The sequence below is a fragment of the Ursus arctos genome, unplaced genomic scaffold (genome assembly GCF_023065955.2).
Source record: "Ursus arctos isolate Adak ecotype North America unplaced genomic scaffold, UrsArc2.0 scaffold_19, whole genome shotgun sequence".
In the NCBI taxonomy this organism is placed as follows: domain Eukaryota; kingdom Metazoa; phylum Chordata; class Mammalia; order Carnivora; family Ursidae; genus Ursus; species Ursus arctos.
The window spans coordinates 57,323,326-57,341,183 of NW_026622863.1; the positions used below are offsets into that span (position 1 = coordinate 57,323,326).

General features: G+C 53.3%; 2 protein-coding genes across 2 annotated transcripts in view; one reads left to right on the plus strand and one right to left on the minus strand.

The window, feature by feature from the left end:
* Positions 1-2,496, plus strand: part of SHANK1 (SH3 and multiple ankyrin repeat domains 1) — a 43,825-nt gene extending 41,329 nt beyond the window's left edge. The window contains exon 23 of the mRNA XM_057314610.1: positions 1,695-2,496. Within this exon, the coding sequence (XP_057170593.1) occupies positions 1,695-2,409 (715 nt within the window). The 3' untranslated portion in view covers positions 2,410-2,496. The remainder of the gene's footprint in view (positions 1-1,694) is intronic.
* A 2,585-nt stretch (positions 2,497-5,081) lies between these two features.
* Positions 5,082-14,695, minus strand: CUNH19orf81 (chromosome unknown C19orf81 homolog). The gene is made up of 7 exons (XM_048223971.2): positions 14,682-14,695; positions 14,031-14,174; positions 13,182-13,249; positions 7,878-7,950; positions 7,655-7,775; positions 6,223-6,362; positions 5,082-5,407 (listed from the first exon to the last, which is right to left on the minus strand). Exons 1-7 carry the CDS (start codon positions 14,693-14,695, stop codon positions 5,212-5,214), a joined length of 756 nt encoding a protein of 251 aa, XP_048079928.1. The 3' UTR covers positions 5,082-5,211.
* Positions 14,696-17,858: the final 3,163 nt, after the last annotated feature.

The following is a 17,858-nucleotide window of genomic DNA, read 5'->3' on the forward strand; positions in this document are numbered from 1 at the left end:
ATTCTTTAGGGCGCAGGGCTTCGGATGTGCGTCTGGAGCTGGGCTTCTTGGGCCTTGGTCTCAGCCCTGGACTTCTTTTTTTTTTTTTTTTTTTAAGATTTTATTTATTTATTTGACAGAGATAGAGACAGCCAGCGAGAGAGGGAACACAAGCAGGGTGAGTGGGAGAGGAAGAAGCAGGCCCATAGCAGAGGAGCCTGATGTGGGGCTCGATCCCACAATGCTGGGATCACGCCCTGAGCCGAAGGCAGACGCTTAACCGCTGTGCCACCCAGGCACCCCAGCCCTGGACTTCTAACTGGGTGACCTTAGGCAAAGGAATCCACCTCTCTGTAGAAGGGGGACAGCACTGGACCCACCTAAAGGGTTTATGAGAGGGTTAAATGTTGACACGAGTTGGGGGAGGGGAGGGGCCTCTTGCCAAAGCCCAGCAAGTGTAGAGGGAAAAATACGGGATAGTGAAGAAGTTTCCTCAAGCAGCTAGCTTAGCCAGAATCACTACAAAGTTCAAGCTCATTCAAGACCTTTTAATCTTAGGGAAAGTAGAGTCACATTCCTGATTCAGGCACACGGAGAAAGTGAGGAGAGCTTTCTTAACCCCCTTGTCCATCTGCCGAGCTCACTATAACTCTGAGGGTCTGATGAACTTATGTGATATTTGAACGTGGTATTTTCAGGCCTTTGAGATCTTAAGGCAACTGGCTGATTAGGTTTAAGTATTCTGGGTGGAGGAGAGAATGCTTAACGTAGGCGACAGATGCTATTGGTTTACGACCTACTGTGCGCTGGGTGCCCTTCTGGGTGACGGGTTGCCCACAGGGGGAAGGACAGGCAAAGCCCTGCTCTCAAGGAGCTCATAGTCTAATGAGGCAGGGATGGGGGATGGTTAGAGAAGGCCTCTCAAATAACCAGCAAGACAAGCAGAAACTGGAGGAAGGGAGGGAGCAGATCCCATGGCTGCTGGGAACAGCCAGTTCAAAGGCCCTGAGGCAGGACTGTTCTGAAGGGAGCTAAAGGGATGAGGGGAACCTTTTTCTCCCCTTGTTTCTTCTCTCTTTCATCTCCCTCTCCTCATCTCTCTCCCTCTCTCTCTCTCTCTGTCCCTATCCCCTTCCATCTCTCTCCCTTGAACGCTCACCCTCTTTTTGTTCCTCTCTCACCGTCTCCCTGTCTTCCACTCTGCTGTGACTGGCCATAACCCGATAGGCAGTATAGAGTAGTGGTTAAGAGCTCAGACTTTGGTGCCATGTAACTGGGCTCTGCCACTTCCTGGCTGTGTGTCCTTAGGCAAGTTATTTAACCTCTCTGTGCTGCTGATAATAATAGTAACCTGCATCAGGGCTGTCATGGGGAATACACTGAGATGCGATATGTAAAGCACTTAGAACAATGCCTGGCACACGTGAGCATCAGTAAGTGGTGGCGATTATTATTATTATCACTTAATGTCTCTTTTTCTTTCATCTCTCTTGACTGTCACCCTCTCCCTGTCCTCTCGTTCTTCTCTCCCTTCATTTCTGTCCTGACATCTGTCTTATCCCCTCGCTCTTTCTATCTCTTCCCATCTCTTCTCCACCTCTCTACCCCCCCTCCTGTCTCTCTTCTCTCCCTACATCCCGACCTCTGCCTCTTTCTCACCCTGCCATTGCCCTCCAAACCCCTTCCTCCACCCCTGCCCCTTTGTCACCTTCCAGACTCTCTGAAGACTCCCAGTCCTCGATCCTCTCCAAACCCGTCAGCAGCCTGTTTCAGAACTGGCCCAAACCACCTCTGCCGCCACTCCCCACAGGAAGCGGGGTCCCCCCTTCAGCCGCTGCAGCTCCGGGGGCCACCTCACCCTCAGCCTCCTCCTCCACGTCCACCCGCCACCTCCAGGGCGTGGAGTTCGAGATGCGGCCACCCCTGCTCCGCCGGGCCCCCAGCCCCTCACTGCTGCCCGCCTCGGAGCACAAGGTCAGCCCTGCGCCCAGGCCCTCGTCCCTGCCCATCCTGCCTTCCGGACCCCTGTATCCGGGCCTCTTTGACATCCGCGGCTCCCCAACAGGGGGTGCAGGAGGCTCAGCTGACCCTTTTGCCCCTGTCTTCGTGCCACCACACCCCGGGATATCCGGGGGGCTTGGTGGAGCCTTGTCAGGGGCCTCCCGTTCCCTCTCACCAACCCGCCTGCTTTCGCTGCCCCCGGACAAGCCCTTCGGCGCTAAACCTCTGGGGTTCTGGACCAAGTTCGACGTGGCTGATTGGCTCGAGTGGCTAGGCTTGGCTGAGCACCGAGCACAGTTCCTGGACCACGAGATCGATGGCTCCCATCTGCCCGCCTTGACCAAGGAGGATTACGTCGATCTGGGCGTGACCAGGGTGGGCCACCGCATGAACATCGACCGGGCTCTCAAATTCTTCCTGGAGAGGTGATGGCTGGCCTGGACGGACCAGCCCGTCCACAGAACCCTTGAGCCTACTGGCCTCTTGACCTCTGACCCCTGACCATCATTCTCTTCCCCCTGGGCCAGGGACTCTGCTAGAACTGCGCCCTGCCCTCCTCTCCCAAGGCCGGAGGTCACCAGGTGGCCTGATCCTGGCCAGACATTTGCACCTCACAGGAGGGGGCAGCTGACACAAGACTGTGTGAAGCAGGGAGCAGAGGGGGGGTGATGGAGGAAATCACGGAGGGGGATGGAGGAGGAGGGAAGGGTCGGTTCTGGGGAGGGGGGAACAGACAGAGCCATAGAGGGTCAGCCCTGAGCCTGATTGGATGGGGGTTGTCCCCGGCCGCAGGGGAAGGGGGTGCCCTCAGATTCCACCACCTGCCGCCCCTCTAACAACCCTTCCCCCCTCTCCAGGCCCCTGGGCTCTGCCCACCTTCCCCTCTCCCTAGCACACACAGCAGCCGCCGCCCCCCCTCCCCTCCCTGGCCTCTTGCACGCTCCTTTGCACGCCTGCTTGCCTCTCCTCTCCCTGGGCTACAATTTTGCACAAATTTGCCCTCTCGCTGTCTTGCACACTCCGCCTTCGCTTCTGGCTCGCGAGGCCCTCAGCGCTCAAACACGCCCTGTTCCCCGGCACACACGCATTTCTTCTCCCACGTTCCATACCCTTACTGTCTCAAACTCTTGCCTGCGTACTCTTTCCTTGGTACCCTCCCTTACACACCTCACTTCTGAAAATCTCTAAACCCTTGCTGCAGACACACTTGGGACACCCTTTTCCCTACCCACTCACAAACTCTGTGCGCACACATTTATTCTGTGAACACACCTGCCTTTATTCAGCTCTTGCACACTTGCTATCCCATGCACCGCTCCTGACCCATGTCTTTAAGCATTTCTCCTTCTTGTTCTCGAACCCCCACGTTTTCTGACTCTCCCCACCTCTCCCTCTCACAGTGACACTCCCACGCCCTTCCCTGCTCCTCCCCTCCTCACACCATCACTTATCCAGCATCTGGTACACCTGCCTCCCAGGAACTGCTTCTCTCTCAAATGCTCATTCCCTTCCTCTTTGCCAGGCTCCCACTCCCGTGCACCCTTCTTTTCCAAATCTGTGTCCTGCTTCATTCTCCACTCTTCTGTGAACTTTCTCACACACTCAACTCTTGCACACATGCCCTCCCCAGCACCTCCGCTGCTCTCTTGAAGCCATGTTCCTTCTCTAACAACATTCCTGCAGACTGTGGCTTTGCTGCACACTCATTCTTGAATTTCTCCTTGCTCTTGTTGGCTCCTCGGTGACTTTTTCCATCTGCCCGGGGGGAACTCAACCATCTCTCTCCTTTTGCACACTTGTCTTCTTCTGCACACTCTTGGGCTGTACTGTCGTTTCTTTTCCTAGCATCCTTATTTTTTGTGCCTGTGGAGGAACAGCTCTTACCCTGCCTATTTTCTCACCTCTTGGACGCTCCTTTCTCCTGGTGAGAGAAGACCCTATGCACTCTCCCCTCTTGCTCACCATGCTTCCATGCTTCCTCTTCTCCCTGCTCCAATCTGTGACCTCTTGCACATCCCCACTCCTCTCATTCTTCCTAGTTCTTCCTGGACCATCTCTCATCCATTTTGCACGAAGATCCCCCCCACACACCTTTCCTTCTCTCCAAGAAACTCCTTCTCCCTCCAGCATGGCTGTTCCTTCCTGCACGCTTCCCCGCTCCCTTTATTCCTGGGGCTTGGGAATTTTAAGCCACCCCTTCCCCTGGGAAGCCCCCTCTCCTACTGTGGGTAAAGGGGGGAGGGCATTGCCCTCAGGTCCCCCCCATGTTCAGCTGCCAAAGAAGGGAGCTCCCCCTCCTTTCCCCAAGCCCATTCCCCCTCTGCTGCCCCCTACCCCCGAGGGGGGGGCGCTCCGTCCATGGGGGGGGAGGGCGCTTGCAGCCCTCTCCCCTCACCACGTCAGGGATCTGCGGGGAACCTTGTGGGAGGGTCGTGGGAGGGGGGAGGGGTCAAGGAGGGGGGCAGAGGTCGCGCTGGGCCCCTACCCGCCCCCTCTCCCTTGTCGGATGCCCCCCGTCCGCAGGGGGCCTGCGCGGCGCCCGTCTATCAAGGGCTTGTTCATTCTGGATGGGTGCCGCGGGGTTGGGGAGGGTGTAGGGGGTGGGGGTGGGGAGGAGAGGTCGGGGTGGGAGGGGGAAGGGACTGGATGGGGGCAGCGCGGGGCGGAGAGGATAAAGCAAAAAGAGGAACAATAACTAAAGAAAATACAAAAAAAAAAACAAACCCTAGAACACAAACAAAAAAAATCCAGAAAAAAAAAAAAAACCTGAAATAAAAGCCCGAGAATTGTCTTCCAAGGGGGGTGGGAGGAGAAAAGAGGAGGGGGGCGGATGAGGACGTCTGGTTCTCTCTAAGACAGGGATCGGCATGGGTTGAAAGCCCCGGCGCCCGGGTCTGCCCTCTCGCGAGCCTCAGTTCATCCTTCAAGGGATTGGGACCCAGGCGTCCATTTGCAGGGACTTGGGGAAGATGAGGGAGGCGGGATTATATTATGGGGGTTCGTCCCTACCCCCTATCACCTCCCTCCCCCTGACTCCCCACCAAGATTTTGCAGAGAGAAATGGCTTTTGTACCAGGTCATTCTTTATAATTAAACTCACAGTATCCACCCCCTCGAGCCGGCCCCGCCTCCTTCCTGGGGAGGCAACGCCCCTTTCCCTCGGGGGTTCCGGGTGGGTAGCCCGAGCCAGCTGGGCGGTGTGCAAGCGCAGCTGGGGCCGCCCTGTAAGCTTTAGTCTTCCTCGGTCGGCTCCGCCCCCAGGGCCTCGAGCATGCGCCGCCGGACAAGGGAGCGCCGCAGGTGCAGGCGGTAATCGGCCAGCAGCAGTTCGTCGTGGCGCACCAGCGGGTGTGCGTTCCCGCGGAGGCGGATGCCGGAGCGCAGCAGCCGAGAGCGAGTCTGGAAGTCCGTGACCGTGATGAGCCACCTGCAAGGGGGCGGGCCAAGAGGACAGGGACGGGGCGGAGACCGAAAGGAATCGCTGGTGGTCCCAGCTCCGCCTTTGATTGTCGGAGGGTCCCTGCCTGGTCGCTGTTCGTTTACACACTCCGGTTGCTCATCTCGTCGCTCTGTCCCTAAACCCCTCTGCAGCCCTGCCCTGTCGCCGAAGTCAACCCGTACTTCGATCCTTAACGCGGGTCATTCTAGGTCCCATCTTCTCTCAGCCTGGTCCTGTCCCCTAATTGTGGTCTGTCGAGGCTCCATCTCTTCAAACCGCCGCTCCAGGGCCGGGCCCTTCAGTGTGTCTCTCAGGCATGTTCCCTGAGACGAGGTTTCTCCCGACCTCACCCCCAACTTGACACTCCAGGCCGCGGGCCCTCCAGATCTCTCCTGGTCCCACCCCCTCAATGTGCTGGGTCCAGGATCCGCCCCCTCAGAGCTGCCTTCCCCGGTTCCGACCCCACACTTCAGTTTTATCTCTCCAGGTCACTCAAAGTCCATTTCCTCACTCCAGATTCCTCCTCCTCTCTGATCTCACCTGGCCGTGCCCCCTCACTGCGCTCACTCTCGGCTCGAGCCGCTTCCCGCTTCTCACTCAGCCGCGTCGTCCCTCCCGCGCACCAACAAGGCCCCTCTCCAGACCACACTGCCTTCCTTTCCCGGCCCCGCCCACTCAGCGCCTCGGCTCTGGCCCCGCCCCTCCCCACCGCGCTCACTAGGCCACACCCTTCACCTCCCCCACTCTTGGCCCCGCCTCTCTCGTGCCCTCCGGGCCCTGGCCTCGACCAGGGGCAGTCTCACCTGTCCCGGCGCCCCGCAGTCCCACAGATGACATTCATATTTTCAAAGCGGATGCTGCTCACGCGCCCGCTCTCCATGGCGCCGGGTAACTCGGCCTCCAGAGCCTCCAGCACCTCCAGGTGGGTAAGGTCCTCCTCCGGCTGGAGGAGTCAAGAGAGAGAGCCTCGCCATGTGACACTCAGGTTCAGTCCAGGTTACGAAGTCCCCACCTTAGACCCACTTGCAGAACCTGCCAGAATCCCAGGTAGCATTTGAGAGGCAAGGTTCACACTCGATCTCTGGATCCTATCACTCTAGTCAAAGCGGGGAGCGCAGGTATCTCTGAGGTACAAAAGCATCTACCTGTCATTCTAAGAGGTCATTCTCCAAAAAATCACTTCTCACCGAGCCGATCTGCCAGGGAACAGTTGGCTTACATGATTCACCAATTTGGCCAACTTTACCAAGCTACCAGAAACTTTTCTGGAAACCTGCACTGGATGGCAGGCTTTTATTAGCTCTTGAAGATCCCACAAGGATTAAAGTTGCACACTTTTCCTTTTATGATATTAGCATTTTAAGGAACGTTCAGTTGTAAAAAAAATAATAATAAGGATCATAGGGGTTGTGACTTCTTGTTATTCAGAAACATTGACCACTAACCACATTTTCCACATGAGATTACCATGTTCAAGGTGATATGCTGCAGTCATAACATGTAAAACTGCTGATGAACTAGGATGAAATCATGAAATTGGTCACCTCCTGGAAGGCAAGCTGTGGGTGTATGTGTGGAGGAGGCGGGGTCCCCTGTTCAGAGCCACAAAGAAGAGGAGGGATGGGCTGGGAATTGGGTCCCCTAACAAAGACAATAATCTCTGTGTTGGGCTAAAGTCACACACATCGGCTGCGAGACTGCCCTGGGTCCTGTGGCCGGCACATGGAAGCATCCCATTAAGGTGCTTTTAATTTACCAGCGAGAACCTAGTAGATACCTCTTCTGACGGATGGCAGGGATTGCCAACAGATTTGTACACTGAATGACCAGTTCTCGGAATCCGCCAAAAACAGGGGCTTTATCTTGAGTCTGCAATATTTGCAAACTTTACAGAATTTCATGGTAGACGGATTCACAGGACTCCCTGTGTCCCCAGTCTCCCTGCTCTCTGCCTTTCAATCTCTGTCCTTCTCTGCCCCTCCTTCTCCCCCTCTTTCTGCCTTTCTGGGATCAGCAGTGATAAATGTGACTATTGATCTTTTGACAAATTCATAATCTTTAGCAACCTAAAACCTGGAGCCAAGCCCACAGCTGGTAAGCAGCAGAGCCTAGATTTAAGCCCTGTCCACCTCCTTTCTGAGCCGGTTCCCTTTTTATCCTCCCACCCAAGCTGTGCAGAAGCTCAGGGCCTGGGTCCCAGGGACAGGCACGGGGGGGGGGGGGGGCGGCACTCACTGAGGTCTCCATGCACAGACAGAGAGGCTGGGCAGCGGGTGGTGTAGGGAACTTCCGGATGCACGGGAGCTCTCGGTCCAGCGCCTCGTATTCTGCAATGACGTGGCGCAAGTACTGCTTCCTGGGGAGAGAGCAAGTGGGCAGGGACCTCTGAGGTCAGGGGTCACCGTCATCACCCTCGGGGGAGCTGAGATCAGAAGTCATGGGGCCAGGGACCACTCACGAGGATTTGACAGGCCTGCCCAGGCTCCGGGCTTGTGTTTCCTCTGGGGTCTCTAGGTCCACAAGGAGGGCTCCTGGGGATGAAGAACTCAGTGTCAGCTGCCCTGAGCACTCCTCAGACATTATTCGGCCTAAATGGGCATCACGAAGCATTGTCCATGCCACTCCCAAATAGCTCTGATGCCAGTTACTAAGCTGTTGCCTCTCAGCTCCAACAACTCCCTTCTGCACCCACTCTGTGATCCCAGGGCGGGGACACTACCAACCCGGGTTCTGCTCCAACAGCTAGGTTCCTGGTAGGCTCTGCCTGAAAGGGGGGCGCTACAGAGAGATTGCAAGGCAGGAGGAAGTGGACCGGACTTGCCGCGTTTTGCTTCCTATTCCAGTCACCCCAGCCCGGCAGCAGCCTTTGAATCCAGTATGTGGTTTTCCCAACACTCTCAGAACCGGCCTCCTGGCTCCAACTAGGCTGATAACAGCTGCCAAACCTGAGCCATTGTATGCAACTCCTCCATCCACTGACGGGTCTCTCTTATGGCCAACTGCTAGTTGTCCCACATAATCCATGTTCCCCCTCCTCTATGGTCTTAGAGTTTGACTTGGCACACGGCCACCGGGCTAGAGAGAACAGTTCCCAGCATCCCTTGCAGCTCTGTGTGGCCATGTGAACGAGTTCTCACCAACAGTGTTAGGGGAGTGAGGCGGGCAGTTTTGGAGTCATTTAAAAGAAAGTTGCTTGTCTCTGACTTGTTGCCCCTTCCCCTGTACTGGAATGTAGATGTAGCAATAAGCCAGCTTCAGCCAGGCTCGAGCAACAATATGGAGGGAATCTGGGTCCCTGAGTCATCTCATGGGGCTGAGATGTCCCACCAATCCAGGCCACCTGCCTCGTGTCACATGAGAGAAATACACTCTCTTCTTCATGCCATTGTGTTTGGGGGTGTCTCTTTGTTTCAGCAGATGAACAAAGAGGAAAGCAGCCCTTGACAGCCAGGGCTGTTTATGTCGGACCTAAACAATCTCACAGAACACCCACATCAGCCAAGGCCACTCTGTGACCATGACGGACCAAGATAAAAATAAGAGCGGAGTCACGTCTCATCACCACACAACATGAACACTGTCCAAACCACAAAGTGACCAAACATCCTCCTCTTGGTTCAGAGCTGATGCTGCTTCTTCCCCACCCACAACGTTCGTTCCATTCATCCCTCCTGCGTCATAGACTTGCCTCCACTTCCTGCCAAGATCCGATCCAGAGGAAAGCCTGCTTCCCTGAATCCTCCCAAAGTCACCCAACCCAGCAGCTCCCATAATAATAAGTCCTCCCTAACACCCTCCTACTAAGACATTCCATGTGTTACGGACTCCCTCAGTACAAGTCCCTAAACTCAGGGGTGTGCTGGTAAATGTTTAATTAATATTCTGTCTCTGTGTCTCTCTTACACATGCACACACGCACGCACACACAGATCGTAGCATTTGCCAGTGTTCATACTGTCAGTACTCCCACCATGACCAATTCCATGCTCCCCACAGTTTTAACAACCAGCTTGCAAAATTTAACAATTGGCTCTTGTGAGCAGATACAGGCTGTCTCCAGCACACAGCCATGTCACAGCTATGCTCCCGGCAGTCTCTGACTCGGCTTATACCATCGTAAGTCTCCTGCTCTGGTCCCCGTCATCCCACCTCCCATCCGTTTCCACAGGGCAGGTGGGGTGATCATTCTGTCACAGTGACCCATGTTTGCAAACCACCAGTGGCTTCCTCTTGCTGTCAGGATACAGTCCTCCCTGAGGTGGGGACTCGCTCCTCAGTGTGTGATCTGGGGAGCAGTACCCTATTTGCAATACAGCATTTCAGTGTGAGGGAACTGGTGTGGTAGGAATAGCCTATGCTTCACAGTGGTTTGGGTGAGATGAACCTAGGCATTTGTCAAAACCGATTGAAATATATTTAAGATCTCTTCGTTGTATGCATGCAACTTGGAAAATAAATTGGAACAAAAAAAAAAAAAAGAAAGAAAGAAACACAGCATTTCGGGGTCCACCCCAGACCCACGGGATCAGAATCTGCATTTTAACAAGATCTCCTTTGAGAAGCACCTGCCCTGCGTGTGGTCGCCCCTGTTGACTTCTCTGATCACTTTCTTCCAGCTATACTGGCTTCCCCTACATCCCTCCAACGCAATAACCTCCTCAAATCTGTCCACATAACAATAATAATAACTATATGTTTACAATCCCTTTTAAAAAGCCCAGCCCTGGGGCACCTGGCTGGCTCAGTTGGTAGAGCATGCAATTCTTGATCTCGGGGTTTTGAGTTCAAGCCTCACAGTGGGCATAGAGCTTACTTTAAAAATAAAATAAAATAAAAAGCCGATCACTTTTCAAAGCTTTCTGAAATAGTGCAGTTTAACAAATGATGAAATGGAAGGAGAGAGAGATGATGGGACTTGCTCAAGGTCACGCAGCCTTAAGGGATAGAATCAGGATGAAAATTGAGGCATCTGGATCCAGATTCTGTGTTCTCAGTCTCCCTAGTCTGCTGCCTCTCATCCCACTCTTGTCTAGACCAAGTGCCATGCCCTCCAAGAGCCCCCAGTCCAGTGGGGGAAGCAGTCACTGTAAAGGGCAATAGAAGCTACAGTGGAGGTGTCATGAGGTGAAGGTGAAGCCTAGTCTAGGAGCAATCAGGGAAGGCTCCTTGGAGGAGGTAATATCTACAGTGAGACCCAGGGAATAAGAAGGAGCTTGCCAGATAAATGGCAGGGGGGCGCCTGGGTGGCTCAGTCGGTTGAGCATCCAACTCTTGATCTCAGCTCAGGTCTTGATCTCAGGGTCGTGAGTTCTAGCCCTGCATTGGGCTCCACACTGGGCATGGAACCTACTTAAAAAAAAAAAGAAAGAAAAAAGAAAGGAAGGAAAAGAAATGGCAGGGAAAAGGATGTTTAGAGTCCTTTGGCAGAGGGACCACCGGGGACTATGGTTTTAAGCAAAAGAGAATACGGTCATCTGCAGCAACTTCTCAGAATTCCCTTCAGCCCCAAGGCTAAGGCACGGTTACTGCATCTGTAGGTTATTAATGATTTGTGAGATAGTGTGTTTCATGTCCGCCCTCCCTGCATGGGAACAGACTGGGTCATTTCACTCATTGGGCAGCACAGGCAAAACACTGGGGATCCATGGGCTTTCTGATGGCTGGCGCCAAAGTCTGCACCCTGGTAAGTTAAAAATGTTACTGGTTCCAAAGTACCACAAAGCCAGCCACAAAACTGTAGATCAGTGGGTCTACGAAACTGGCCAACTCAGTCCCATTCAACTTTTCTGGATCTCTACATAAATTATATGTATCACATGGGTGCCTCAGTCTAGCTTAGAGATGATGTGGGGCAGAGATCTGCAAAAGGAAGAGGTCTTCAAAGACTCTAAAAGAGACCTGAGGATAGGAGCGCCTGGGTGGCTCAGTTGGTTAAGCATCTGCCTTTGGCTAGGGTTGTGATCCTGGGGTCCTGGGACTGACCCTCCCTGCTCCGTGGGGAGCCTGCTTCTCCCTCTCCTCCCTGTTTCTCCCTCTCCCTGCTCCTGCTCCCTCTCGCTATCTCTGTGGCTATCTCTGTCTCTCTCTCTCAAATAAATAAATAAATAAAAATAAAATCTTTAAAAAATAAATAAAAAAATAAAAGAGATCTGAGGACAGAAACAGTGTCTGTTTTGCCACGAGGTCATTTGCTATGCCTGGCATAGCTCCTGGAACAGAGTAGGTGCTTGTAGCAGACACCAAGAAAGGATACCCACTCAGGCATTCCCATTCTTCTTCCCCCATTTGAGAAGGGTCCATTCCTCGCCCATGCAACTCAGGGGAGGCTCACCAATCTGGTTTCCTCGGAGGTATCCCATCCAGTTTAAACCAGTGACTTCCAACGCTTACTATTCCTTGCAGTCACCTGGCAAGCATTCACAAAATATAGATGCAAGGACCCAAATCCTAGAGATGCTGGTTAAATTGAATCTGAAGTGAGGTTTGGTATAGATTTTTTTTTAATCCTTTCACTTGGTGTGTAGCCAGGATTGAGGACCGCTGACTAAAATAATTATGATAATCTTTTTGCCAGGGGTTGAGACAAGAGTGAGTGGGTGACTGAGTGCTGGCCAGTAAGATGTGAGGAGAGATCATTTGGGGGTTCTTGAGATGAAGACCTCTGCAAATGATGCCTGGGACTGTGGCAGCCATTCTCTGGTAAGCAAGCTGGTATGCAAAGGAGACACATCCCAGGCCTAAAGGCAGCGAAATAAAAGCTGGGTCCTCAATGACATCATTGAGCCACTGACTCAACCAAACACAAACCACGCCCCACTTCCGGGCTTCTTTTTGGGTGATAATGGTTCCCCTATTCTTTATACTACACTAAGTCCAATTTCTATCACATGCTAGCCAAATGCATCCTTACCAAGATGTTACTTGACAAATGTTGACTGAGCGAATGAATGAAGGAAGGAAGGACCCTACTAAAGTAGAGTGCAGGTAGGGAGCCCCGGATCATGAGGCTGGAGTAGTCGGCTGGCAGACCACACGGGGTCTGAGGCTGAGGGTTTGGGACTCTATCCTGGAGGTGATGGAGAAGGAAGGGGAGGTGTGAGCAGAGGAGAGACAGGGTCAGTGATGGTGGTCAGAAGACCCCTCAGGAGCCAAGTGGGGAATGGGCTTGAGGGGAAAAACGACCGGAGGTGAGGTAGAGAAAGCATCCTTGTGGCAGAGGACAAGACCTGAGCTGGGGCTGTGGGAGGGAGAGATAGGCAGAGGACAAAGGGAGTGGGCAGGAAGGTGGGGCTGTGGACTGATGGCTGTGGGAGGAAGTGGGAGGGGAGGGCCAGTACCTGGGGTCCAGCCCAGTGACCAGGTTGGTAGTGGGACCGCTGAAGATGGGAAGTAGGGAGGAGGAGTGGCTTGGGGGAAGCTGCTGAGCTCGGTGTGGGAGAAAAGGAGAGTGTGAGAGACCAGGGCAGAGCACCTAGGGAGACAATAGCCTCGGAAGAGTTGCGAAGGCCCCAGAGGCTCATGGGAAATGTAGTTCTGGGTCCAGACCACTGGCCAGGGAACTGCAAAGGCTCATGAGAAATGTAGTTTGAGGTCCAAAGGATGCTGCCCAGGAATCTGGCGAACGTCAGAGTTTGGGGTGGCTTTCTGGTAGGCCAGTGACTCGCTTAAGGCCACACTGCGAGTCAGGGTTACCACAGGGGATATGGATGAAGGGCCCTCCCCTCCCCCCAGTACACACACGCACACAGACGCTGCTCAGTACCTGCCTCCCTGTGCATGCTGGAGTTGCCCACGGTGGAGGAGCACAGGGTCTCCACCTCTTGCTGCACCCTGGGAAGGTGGGTGGGGGATGTCTCAGGAGGATGGGGAGAAGAGCCCTGACTGGGCCACCCACCCCAGCTCCTTCTCCCTGCTGCTATCTCCTCCTCCTCTTTGAAGCCCCGGGGGTAAAAAAAGGAAGAACTGGAAGGCTGAGACCACATAGGAATCCGGGTTCCCCTAACCTCTGGGAACCCAGTGAGTTCCGATTCCTGTGTGCCCCAATTCCTTCTTTGCCACTTTCCTGCTTCTACCTCCGTCTCTCCCTGTCTCCTCAACTCTCTGACTCTCCCTGCCTCTGTCCCTCTCTCATCCCCCTTCTCTCCCCATCTCTCAGCCCTCCTCCCCCTCTCTCCTGATCTTTTCCCCCTGACCTCTCCCCATCTCTCCTCCACTCTTTCCCTTGATTTCTCTGCCCTCTTCCTCCCCATTGCTCTCCCCCTCCCTCCCTCCATCCCCACAGTCTCCTTCTCCCCTAGTTTCCCCACCATTTCCCCAGCCCTCCGTCCCTCTCTCTCTTCATAGCGTTCTACCTCTCTCCAAGCCTACCACCCTCTCTCTGTCTCCCTACTTCTCTCCCCATCTTTCCCCAGTCTCCTTTTTCCATCTCTCTCCTCCTCTCTTCTCTCATAACTGGCTCCCCTGCCCTCTGTCATCCCCTTTCTGGTCCCACTTGCCCTCCGCTCATCCCTGTCTAACGCAGGAACTGGTTAGACACAGGCCAGATTTAAACAGAAACTGAATTCTGTATGGGGGAGGGAAAGGTGGGCAGGGGGCCTGGTTGCCATGGTACCGGGGGGGGGAGGGGCTGGAGGAATCCAACTCCTGGGCCTGAGGGAAGAAGGAGCTGGGATTCTGGACCTCGGGGTCTAAGGGAGGAGGGAGTGGGAGACTGGATTCCTGGGTCCAGAGGTGGATGTGGACGATCTGGGGGCTCCTGGGCCCAAGTGCAGGAGTGAAGGGGTTGTGCCACACAGGTTTTCCTTAGGCGTGTCTTTCTTTGTGTCTGCAGAGCTCTCAGCAGGAAGTGTGGGAGAAGAGGCTGGACTTTCTTAGTTATTCTGTCTGCCCTCCCCTCTCTGTCCCTGTTACCTATATCTCTAGTACTCTCCTCTCCTCTTCCAAATGGTCTCTGACTTGACTTGATAAGCACAGGCTCTCTGCTTTCTAGGTACTAGCACCTTGATTTTCTGAGTGATTTCTTCAGGGGCGAGCTTAAAAATCAATCGAGGATATGGAGTCCACCCTTGGACTTTTGCTGGATCTGTTACAAAAGAGGATCTTTCTTTTTCTGCTAAGTTTGCTGGGCTGGTTGGAGTCTAGGTTGGAGCTGCTGGGGGTTCTCACATCACCATATGGGAAGAGAACGTGCCTGAAAGCAAAGACAACATGAGGAAAGCAGACACCAAAGATGCAGACAGATTCCTGATGATGATTGAGATACCTGGATCCAGCCATGCCTGAAGCCTTATCTACACAATTAATTCCCTCTTATGCTTAGGTCATTTGAGTCTCTGTCATTGGTAATTAAAACAGTCCTCACTTAAATAGACTCAGTTTCATCCTCAGTTCCTCTGTGGCCCTGACTCCCTTTCGGCACCCTCATGTCTTTCTTTCCCATCAGGCTGTCCTCCATTTCCAGTGGCCAACTCCATCCCTATAGGACAGGGGACATCTTTCCTTCCCATGACCACAGGCACACCTAGCCCCCACGGTCCCTCAGTCCCCAAGCTCCATCCCTCCTGCCTGTCACTACTGCCTCCTCTCCTCTTCATTCCCACGGTCGTGACACTCAGACTTCATCTTCTCCTGCCTGAACCCTCACCCCAGCCTTCCTCCTGCCCTCCCCTCCTCGTTCCTTTTCCTGCAGGGTTCCAGAGGCATCTTTCTGCACCCAGAGCTGACCCTGACCCTCCCCAGCTTGCAGCCTTCCCATGGCTTCCCAGCATCCCTGGACTTGCAGTTTCTCTTCCAGGCATTTGAGATCTGCAGTCTGGTCCCACCGTCCTCTCCCATCTCACCCTTCAAACATTCTCCAGTCCCTCCCACCCCACTCCCATTTTCACTCTTCACATCCTATGCCTTCTGCCTGGAATGTTCTTCCCCATCTCTCCAAACCCAAATGCCCTCATCCTTTAATAAGAAGCTCAAATGCCCCCTCCTCCAGAACACTTCTTTGACTTCTTCTCCTACTAGCAGTGTTTTTTGTCTCGTTCCTTTGCACATTCTTTGTCTCCTCCTTTCCCAGACCACTGAACATGGTCCACTCTGTCTTGCTCAGGGATTTGGGCCTGTGTCTGCTTGCCCTGGTAGATCAGCAGCTCCTAACTTGTCTCTGGCTCTCCAGTATCACCCCACTCGGAACAATGAATGACTGTTTCTCTCTATTGCTGTGGCCCATGCTCAGCAGCCCCAACCCCATTTTCCCTGTCCCTCTTGGGTCTCAGGACGCAACATAGGGTGACAAAGAGAACATGGAATGGACTCTGGACTCAAACAGACCAGCATCAAATGCTATGTCCAGACTGTGCAAACATGGACAAATGTCTTCCCCTCTCTGAGCCTAGTTTTAGCCACCTCTTCTGGAGCTCTCTTTCTTCCCTCTTTGGGTGTCCTTCTCTCTCTCTCTTTCCATCTCTGTCTCTCTCTTCTTCCCTCTAGAGTCTGGGTCTCTATGTTTCCATCTCCCTGTGTCTCCATTTCTCTCTGTGTCTTTATTTTTCTTCCTCTCTCATCTCTAGAATCCAGCCTCATCTCGCTCTGTGTCTGAATTTGAATTTCTACGTCGTGTGTCTCTGCCTTTCTTTGTTCATCTCTTATTGTCTGTCTGTATAGCTTTCTGCGTGTCTCTGTCTCCACTGCTCTATTTCTCCATCTCTGTTTCTCTGTGTCTCTCTATCTGTCTGTCTCTTTCTCTGTCTGTCTTAGCCCCGCATGCCTCCCTCCACCATTCACCTCATCTCTCTTGGGCCATTCCTGTCCCACTCCCTGGCCTGGCTCACAGCCTGGGACACAAATCCCTGAATCAGCATTTTCCTCCTATTCCAGAAATTATGTCAGTGCCGCAGTGGGGGCGGGGCTGCTTCTAGCCCCGGTCAGAGGGCTTGCCTCCCTGCATCCTCATTCACACAGGCCCTAGCCAGCTTGGCCAACTTCTTAGTGTTTGTCCTCTCCAGGAGCAGCACCAGGAGAAGAGGTGAATCTTCATTTACACGTATGTGTGCATGTCTCTGGGTGTGTAGCTGCATCTATTTCCAGCGACATTGGTGTGTGAATCTGTAGCTATTTATGCAAATTTATCCATTCACTCATCCATCCACCTACCCATCCATCCACTCAACTATTCACCCACCCAACTATCACTTCATCCACCCACCCATACCTGCATCCAATCCTCCAGCTGTCCACTCATCCATTCACTCATCCATCCATCCATCCATCCATCCATCCATCCATCCATCCACTCATCCATCCATCCATCCATCCATCCATCCATCCATCCATCCACTCATCCATCCATCCATCCATCCATCCATCCATCCATCCATCCATATATTCCTCTATTTATTCATGCATTTGTTCACTCCTTCATTCAATCAATCCACATTTATTGGGTGCCTACTGTGTGCAGGCAATGTGTCAGGCAGCAGGGATGCAGCAATACACAAAACAAGGTGCTATCCCCATGGAACTTATGTGTGTGGCAGTCCTCAATGAGCCAAACTCCCTGCTGCCCCAGGCCTCTCACAGGCTATTACTTCTTGCTGGAACACTTCCCTTCCCCTCCCCCATCTTCACCTGGTTTATGCCTATTCACCCTTCTGAGTTCAGTTCAAACATCATTTGGTCGCTTCCTTAGGGAAGCCTTCCATGACCTCCTCAGGCACACACAGCATTGATTCTAATACATACAGGTTTTTTTTTTTAAGATTTTATTTATTTATTCGACAGAGATAGAGATAGCCAGCGAGAGAGGGAACACAAGCAGGGGGAGTGGGAGAGGAAGAAGCAGGCTCATAGCGGAGGAGCCTGATGTGGGGCTCGATCCCATAACACCGGGATCACGCCCTGAGCCGAAGGCAGATGCTTAACCACTGTGCCACCCAGGCGCCCCTACAGTTTTTTTTTTTTAAGTTGTATTTATTCAAGTAATTGCTACTTAACCAATGCGGGGCTCGAACTCATGACCCCAAGATCAAGAGTCGCATGCTCTTATGACTGAGCCAGCACGATCTCACGACCCTGAGATCACAGACCGAGGTCAAAACCAAGAGTCTGACGCTTAACCGAATGTGCCACCCAGGCGTCCCTATGCCCAGTAAGTATGTAACAAATGACGGCACGGATGGAATTAAATGAATATCGAGGACTCTGTCTCCTGGTTCCCTCCCTGTCCAGTACTCTACCCTGTTCTACACTACCAGAAGCTTTAACAGGCAAGGTCCTCAACCTTCCTGGATGAAAATAATGTAGTGGCTGAAAGCAAGGGTGTAGATTCAGACCCAGATGGTTTTGAACCTCAACTCTGACACTTCCCAGCCGTCTGACCCCAGGCAGGGCATTTCCTTTCTCTGAGCCTCAATTTCCTCATTGTCAAATGCAGTTAAAAAGTATATGAGCA